Source organism: Coffea arabica, chromosome 8c (genome assembly GCF_036785885.1).
Source record: "Coffea arabica cultivar ET-39 chromosome 8c, Coffea Arabica ET-39 HiFi, whole genome shotgun sequence".
NCBI lineage: Eukaryota > Viridiplantae > Streptophyta > Magnoliopsida > Gentianales > Rubiaceae > Coffea > Coffea arabica.
Window position 1 is genome coordinate 37,685,555 of NC_092325.1, and position 8,677 is coordinate 37,694,231.

At 40.6% G+C, this 8,677-nt stretch overlaps 1 protein-coding gene across 1 annotated transcript; it reads right to left on the bottom strand.

Moving 5' to 3' along the window:
* Positions 1–322: 322 nt before the first annotated feature.
* LOC140013186 (isoleucine N-monooxygenase 1-like) lies at positions 323–2,568 on the bottom strand. The gene is made up of 2 exons (XM_072062295.1): positions 1,573–2,568; positions 323–1,127 (listed from the first exon to the last, which is right to left on the bottom strand). The coding sequence occupies exons 1-2, from the start codon at positions 2,566–2,568 to the stop codon at positions 504–506; spliced, it is 1,620 nt and encodes a 539-aa protein (XP_071918396.1). The 3' UTR covers positions 323–503.
* Between the last annotated feature and the right edge of the window lie 6,109 nt (positions 2,569–8,677).

The following is an 8,677-nucleotide window of genomic DNA, read 5'->3' on the forward strand; positions in this document are numbered from 1 at the left end:
CTCTTTTCCTGCCAAATTAGCACCTGTTATTATATTTTCGTTCTACTCCCTGAATAAATGCAAAATACTAAAAGTGAGTAGAATCCCGCAATTAATCCACATCAAGTCAGGTAATAGGAGGAATTAATAATGAAATAAATGATAAAATTGCAACCTATCACCAACCAGACTATTTTAGACATACATAACAACTTGTAGTAGTTCCGAGCTAAACTATTCGACAAAAACTTAATTCCGAAACCTCGATTACGAATATTTGGATTTCATATCTTATCACAAGTCAAGCAAGAATTTGTGCAGAATTGGCTACACTTAGTAGAAGTTCATTAGGAACCGTAAAAGTTGCATCTTTAAATAGGAAAAAAGGAAAGCATTTAATGATTTTAGATGTGACGCTTATTTTGCAACATCACAAAAGTGAAAAGATGACACTAATAACAGGATAGGGAGAGTAGACACGAGAAGATGATACATAAGAAGGTAAATCATGAAAAGGTATCATCCTAGTTGAATTGTGGGAATCGTGGTTCAGCAACAGCAACGAGAGGTTTGGCAAGGAAGCCAGAATCCTCGCACTCTGCTAAATCGATTTGCGAATGACCAGATGGAATCTTCCAGCTAAAGCATTGAAGAAGTCTGGCCAGCAACATCACAGTGAGCGTGGAACCCAAAAGGACTCCTGGACATCCACGCCTTCCGGTGCTGAAGGAAAACATATTTAATTCTGGATCGTTCAGATCCATTCTAGCATCATCCATGTCCTTCATGTGTCGCTCGGGCTTGTACTTAAGCGGATCCTCCCAGATTCGAGGATTACGGCTAAGTCCTGGACGGCTGAGGATAACATGGCTACCCTTCGGGATGAAGTAGCCACCAACGACGGTGTCCTGAGTGGATACATGAGGAACATTAAAGGGTGCTAATGGATGGAGCCGCAAGGACTCTCTTACGCAGGCCTTCACATATTTCAGCCTCGGAAGGTCAGATTCTTGAACAAGCCTATCTTTTCCAACCACGGCGTCTAGCTCTTCTGTGGCTTTTTGAAGCATTTCAGGTTGATTTAGCATCTCTGCTAATGCCCATTCCACAGCATTTGATGGATTATCGACTATCGCAAACATTAGTTCCTGTCGAGCATGCATCATAGTAAAGTTAAAAGTGAAAACTGATACTAATCCTTTTTAACCAAATTCAGTAACCAACTGACCGTACAACAGCACCATATTTCAAGTTTCATTTTGGTGGTGATTAAGGCTCATTGAGATTCCATCCTTTTCTGAGTTCTTCTAATCAACAAATTTGGGCAAATTATTTTTTAATATTGTCAGAGCGTGGCTGATGATGTCGTCTTAAGGCACCTTTTGTACGTCATTTGATGTGGACATGATTTACCTGAATGTTTCCACAGCTTTGAGTCTGCATGCAAGATTTTAAGTTTTGGAGTATGGTCCCTACGATTGATTTTGTACTTATGTGAAAAGGCACTAGCTGATAAGGTGCTAAAGTTTGATTTACTCCATTTGTTTAAGAAATTTTTTATGTAACCAAGCAGCAGGATAGAGGATTCCTTACAGTAATTTGTGCTCTAATCTCCTCAGTTGTTAAGAGGGGTCTGCCGTTGCTATCTTTGAGCCTGATTAGGACATCAAGAAGGTCTTCTTCCTCCTTTTTCACGCCACTCTCCCACATTTTAATCCTTTTTTCAATTTCAGGATCTTGGTGCTTTCGTACGCATGCAATGGCCTCAGTAAGAATCTTTCCGTAGCCATCAAAATCAAAAGTCTTCATCCAGGGCATGTAATCAGATACGCTGAATGCATACACATGAGCAAGCATTTTGAATAGTGCATTGATATGTTCAACTTCCTCAGCACCTGGTTCTCCATCTTCCATTCCTTTCCCGAAGAATCGCTTGTTGAAAATCATTTTTCTAGTCACATTTCCGCAGTAGTGTTGCGTAACCAATCTTATGTCCACTAGCCCACCGGTGGCATTGCCCTTGCACTGGTTGTAAACATAATTAGCCAAATGATCTGCTTCCTCTGCTCGCTTGCTATGAAGCCATTGGTGTTTAGCAGGTGAGAGCACACTGGAAACGACCATCCTCTTCATTTTCTTGTATTGATCGCCCAAAGGTGAAAGGATTGTCGTCAAGAATCCTTCACTACAAAGTTCTGCGGACATGAAAACAGGTCTGCTGGAGAAAATCGAGTCTTGTTTCTTGAGGAATTCGCGAGCGAGTTCAGGAGAAGTGACAGGAATGATATGAACACCGAAAATGCGGATACATGCGATTTCGGTATTCAAATCATCCATGACTTTGCATATCCATCGATTTGTTGGTCTGTTTCTGAGCATTTGGAAAATGCAGCCAAAGAAAGGCAAGCATTTTGGGCCAGGAGGGAGAGGTAATCGAGGTTTGTTGTTCTTTAGACAAATAGTTAACCATTTGTCCATCATAAAGATCACCAACGACACCAAAGCCATGAATCCTGAGAAAAATGGGATCCATGAGATTGAGATAAATCCCAAGCCTGAATCAACACGAAGACCGGAAGTGTAATTCATGACTTGAGACCGTATGAAAAGGTTATCAGGCTGCGTAGGTTCGTTTATTCTTATTACACAGGCTAAGGAGGAGTGTAGGCAAGTGCAATTGTTGTTGATGGTTTGCAAAGAGTTCGATCATGCGAGCTTTTTATAGGAGAACCTTGTTGCTGGCCGCCAAATGTTTATGACATTGCAGCACTGTCCCCGTTGAACAAGTGTCACAAGGAACTTAGATGTTAGGAACAGTACGTGTTTGCCCATGTAGCATCTCTTTCAACTCATCAAACGCGCAGCAGCACTAAATATGAACAATACATACCACGTGTAAATTAAGTTCATAGTCTAATGCCGAGGACGACCTAGTTTAACGGTTAAAATTAATGTTTTAAGATTTAAAAGTCTTGGGTTCTGTTCCCTCTTTGTCCTCCTCTACCTCTTAAATCCCAAAAAAAAAAAAAAATATCCTGGGTTCGACACTAAAGAAACGCTTTGAAACTTTACTATTCAGTTGTTAGATTTTACTATAAAGGAAAGACTGGAAAAAAAATAAAGGTTTTTTTTCTATTCTTCCACTACAACAAAAATGGCCTTTAACGGCATTTAAAAGTGTCAGTATAGATAATCTAACCTGACACTTTATCTATCCTCACACCTAGGGCGAGTGTTGTCCCTTCCAATGTGGGGATAGATTCATACTATTCAACATGTCAGGAAAACTATGCTGTTATAACATCCCATCTACCAACAAAAATCTCTTTTCTTGATAATTGCAAGTGTCAGGATAGGTATAGTACAACATTAGAATATCGAATTCTATGCTGACACTTTTAATTGCCAGGAGTTTTTTTTTTTTTTTTTAAATAGAAGCAACCTGCAGGTAGTGCTCCCTGCTCTACATTCCATTAATCAGAAACCCAAAGGACTTTTAAAATTATCCCAAAAAACAGAATGCATATAAGATAATACGCTATGATGTAAAAATCTAGAAACATCAAACTTGAGCGGTACTGTGATTATGAGAACTGAAAATGCCAACTCCCATAAGCAAGAGGAGATTTGTCATCATGTTTCATACATCAAAAGCAGAATGCAAATGAGACTAAATGATATACAAGCCACTAAATGATATACAAGCCAACACACAGTGGAAAATTTCAGAATAAATGCAAGCGCACTTTGTTTATAGCAATAACAATTGGCATTCCAGCTGCTTTGGCATGAGCAATGGCCTCTTCTGTTTGAGGTCAAATTCCATCATCAGTAGCAACTACAATAACAACAATGTCTGTTACTCTGGCTCCACGAGCTCTCATTGCTCCAAATGCCTATCCAACCATTTGTACAGTTATGTTAGATAATTCATCTTGGCAAAGGCCTTTTAAGATATGTCTGCAAAATCTCCAAGAAAAGCATTTGACATAAAAATTTTTAAAAAGCAGAAAAAAAAACTTGCATGAATAAGCAGTTAAAAGTTAGAACCAGTGCTACATCATTAATTACCTCATGTCCTAGAGTGTCAAGGAAAACACAAGTTTGTGGCTTGCCATCAAAAGGTACTTGTACCTTGTATGCCCCCATGCCTTGAGTAATTCCACCTGCTTCTGATGCTGCCACCTATAGTAGGTTGTCTAAGATTTAGTTCCCAGCTATTCAAGTATCATAACATAAGACAGAATAAGATACTTCTTCTAAAGTCATCAAATCATAATGGCATTACAAAAAATGTACCTCAACGTGAACATCAATAAAAATAATCGATTCATACCTTACTTTTCCTGATGTAATCCAAAAGTGTGGTCTGCCAACCCAAAAGAAAACCAGTAATATATTAGCTAAAGATTGTTATGGGACAATAAATCTAGAATGACTCTCCTAAAGATCAATTAACTGGAAGCACACAAAATGTTCATTGGCAACAATCAAATAACAAAGAAAGGTAAAATTATTTCATGGGATGAGATCATAATGACTTCAAAAAAGATCCATTAACTGGCGACACACATAATGCTTCTTGAAACCAACTACAAGAAAAAATTTTGTTGCTTACTTTCCCATGGTCCACATGTCCCATGATGGTCAGAACAGGAGGCCTGTCTTCCAACTTGTCGACATCATCTTCATCAAAAATTCCCTTTTTTTTGCCATTTCCTCCACTTTCACAGGGTCAGCATCAATAACTTCAACATCATACTCCTGACAGATCATCTTCACCATGTCTTTGCTGAGAGTTTGCACACCATCAGGTTTGATTCCCTTTGAGTATAAAGATCTAAAAATCTCACCTTCACTAATGACCAAGTTGTGCGCCAACTCCTCTGTTAGCATACCTTCTTCGCCAACTTCCAAGATCTCAACCCTAACAGGTGCAGCATCTTTAGCTGCCTGGAGTCGTGCAGCTTTACGACTTGCCTTTGTCCATTTTTTGCAATCAGCTGCTGCTTGTACATCCGAATGCAGACCAAAAAGTGGTCACATGCCCAGCTAGATTTTCAACAAAGATTATTGAGGCATTTCATCAACACATGTCGAAGGCTGACAGGTCGTCAGCCTGTGCAATAATAGTAATAAATATAGAACCTAACTACCACTAAAAGCAGTCAAGAATTAATCCTAGGTACTGGAGCAGGGACTCTAGGTGTGCAATGGGTTACTTGATTCACCCTGTTTCCGAAAAGTTTGCTTAATCCGATATACCAGTATTAATTAGTTGACAAAAATTACTGAATAGTAGACAGTGGCAAGTAGGGTCGTCTCCTCAGGGACTGGAGATATTTGTCTCTTTTTAAAGTCCAATTGATAAGGGGGGGGATTTTACCGGAATGAAACTGAAAATAATTAGACAATTTAATGAAAAATGAACAAATCACTAGCACAAATATAGCAGGAATTTAGTCAGGAATAAATAAAATTCTAGCCAAGGATGCAACTACTCAGGCACAGTCCATTTACCTGATCATTGATGCAGGAGAGGTTCACTTAATTCATTAATAGGCTAGTTATAGTCTGATGACCAATTTTTCCTTAAATTATTGATAACCAAGGTACGACCGTTGATTACCCCTAATCAGCAAATACTCCTAGGTACGACCATAGGAATTAATTTCCCAATTGCATTAATATTAGAAAAACCTAGCCCTAACCAATAACACGCTACGAGGGTTATTTAAATTAGATTGCACGTTCCCCTAATGTGTAAACACACCAGTTGCCACTAATATTAATCAATCAAACAATTACGGATTTAATTGACTAAATTGGCACGAGATTAATAAATCACATTGAACATCGGGCCCTTGACATCCAATTAATAAAAGAATCCCATGAAAATACAAGCAGGCAACGTGCAAATATGAATAAATTAAGGAACGCGTGAAAACTAATTAGATCTCACAAATTTTCGGGACTGCGCCGTCGAGTTGACCCTTGACTAGATGGAGGATTTAGCCACGCCGCATAATTAAATCACCACACGAATTAATAAATTGCGAAGGCATTGTTTTTGACTAAAAAGTAAGGAATGAAGGATGTTTTCCCCGTTGGGGAATATTGTCAAACACCTGGCGTGTGTCAGAGGCCAGTCCCAGGAAAAAGGAAGAGAAAAAAACTAAAAACTGAACTAAAGCAAGAAAGCTAAAGGCTGGCCGTCCGTCTTCTGTACGTTAGCTACCTATTTAAAGCCAAAGAAAAGCTATCCAGTGGTCCCCACCAATTGGCCACAAGCTGCCCCATTCCTTCTTAGTTTCCTTAGGCTTTGTACGTTGCTTTTCCTTCAAGAACCAAAGGACCAAAGCCCTTTTCTCTTTCCTCCGTGGTCCCCACCGAAGTCAAAGGCCCAAGCCTTCAAGTTCTCTCTGCCAAAGTCTCCCAAATTTGCATCCAAAAGTCCCTCTTTTTGTAGTTATCTGCTCCACTCCTGGAATTGGGTCCAGATACCAAATATGAGTAAATACCAGCAATTAACACAATATTTGTCCGGGATAGAAGGGGAAATTAATAATAAAATTACTAACAAATTATACCCTATCAATTCCCCCCACACCTAAATCATGCTTGCCCTCAAGCATGGGAAAAGTGGACAGACCCCAAAAATCATATATCGGTCATCACTCTAATCTACCACATTGCCAAGAGATTCAAGAGAAAATCATATATCGGGCACTAGTGGTTAAAATCCGAGAAACATCCCCCTAGTTAGCCTCTACCGCAAACTCCTTCAATTTCCAAATTAACCAGTCTAAGGAAAAGGAATGACACACAGCATTTATCAGTTAATGGTCCAAATATTCACACAAGTCCCCATATCGAGTCCATAAACCAGCAAGCTTCCCTATTATGTATTCTCTCTCTTTTTTTTTTTTTTTTTTGTGAAGCACATAATAATATTCGACACACGAGGACTTAGTCTCTAGCCGCCGGAGCCTTTTGACGCGAACTCCGACATTTTTAGATGAAGGAGCCCGGTTACTCGGCTCCTACCGCTATACAACCACGTACTCATATAAAGTGCCACCTTTTGACGCGAGAATCGACACTTTTAGGTGCAGATTCCCGGTTACTCGGTAGTAGCCAATAGAGGAGTACAGTCAAGCTTATTCACAGCTAATCAAAGCAGAAACGCAAAATAACAGCACTAACAACTAAACACAGGGGCAGCTCGCCTCATTATTGCCAAACCTGGAGAACTGGAGTCAATATTGGACCAGTTCACATTAAAATGCCAACAGTCATTCCCAATGCCTAGAAAACTTAACACGGAAATCAAAAGAACCAAGCAGTCCGATATTCACCAAGGAGACATCTCGAATCCAACCACACTAACCCGATACATTATATTTAAAAAGAACTTGGCAAAAGTAGAACTAGAGTCAATAAACCAAAAGGAAAATTTTTTAAATTTTCTTTTTTTTTTTTTTTTTTGGTCTTTTTTCATTTTTTTTTCCCGTTTTTTTTTTTGTTGTTTTAATAGTCACCTAGGATTAAAACTAAGAATTAAAACTATAATTGAAGTAAAACTAAAAACTAATAAAACTAGAAACTATTAAAAACTAAAAACTACTAAAACTACTAAAAACTAAGAACTAAAAACTACTAAAAACGGAAAACACACTAGCACCACTGTAGACCCATTCCCCCCACACCTAAATCACACAGTGTCCTCAATGTGACAAATAAAAACAAAAGTGAGAGGGAAATGGACCAAACTTCCCTGAAACCGGGTCATAGCGGAGGGCGAGGTGGGAATGGAGGTGCAAAGCCTGTATGCATCAGGAACTGTGCCAAATTCTGTGCTATGCCGGCGACATTGGCGTCGACGTTGGTCATCCGGGCCTGCAAATTCTGAACCTGCTCCCGGAGTTGCTGCCATTCAGAAGTCCCATGCGGTGGAGGTGGCGCAGAAGAAGATGGCCCAGCTGTGTCCTCGGCTGATCCAGGAAAGGAGGAGGGACCTGCCCGGGACGAATGATGCGCACCCGGAGCTCTAGGTGGTCCAGGAGGGATGAACTGGTAGGAACCATCAGGCAGGCGCTCGATGACTCCCATCCTCTCCAAGCAGTCTGCGTCCAAGAGCTCCATCTCGCACGCCAAATGTAGGTCGTGGTCCTCCAGGTCAAGAACCCCCAACTGTATCGCCAAGTGAGTGATGTATGACCCAAGGATGAGGGGTTTGTTCTTCTTGGCCAAGACGGTCTTGAACTGTGCGGCCAACCAACACCCCAAGTTCACCTTGACATTGTTCTTCATACTCCAGAGGAAGAAGAATTCAGGGCAAGAGAGTATGCCAGAGCTGTCCTTGCGCCCCGAGTAGCTGTAGGCTAAGAACCGCTGAACATAGCGGGCACTAGGGTCCTTAAGAAAGGAGCTCCTAGATTGGGAAGGATCGTAACGCTGCTGGTCGACGGACATTTCTTCCCACACGTCATGGTAGTGGGAGAGGAACGGCTCTATGTAGTCACAGGCACTCTCGGCAAACTCCCTACTCCCAGCATACTCTCTCGTGGCAAACCCAAATGCCCGATTGAATTGGGTAATGGAGAAATTGAACTCTCGACCCATGAGCCGGAAATGAATGACCTGTGGTGTGTCAACGGTGTATCTCGTAGGTAACTCGAACTCAAAGGTGGAGTAA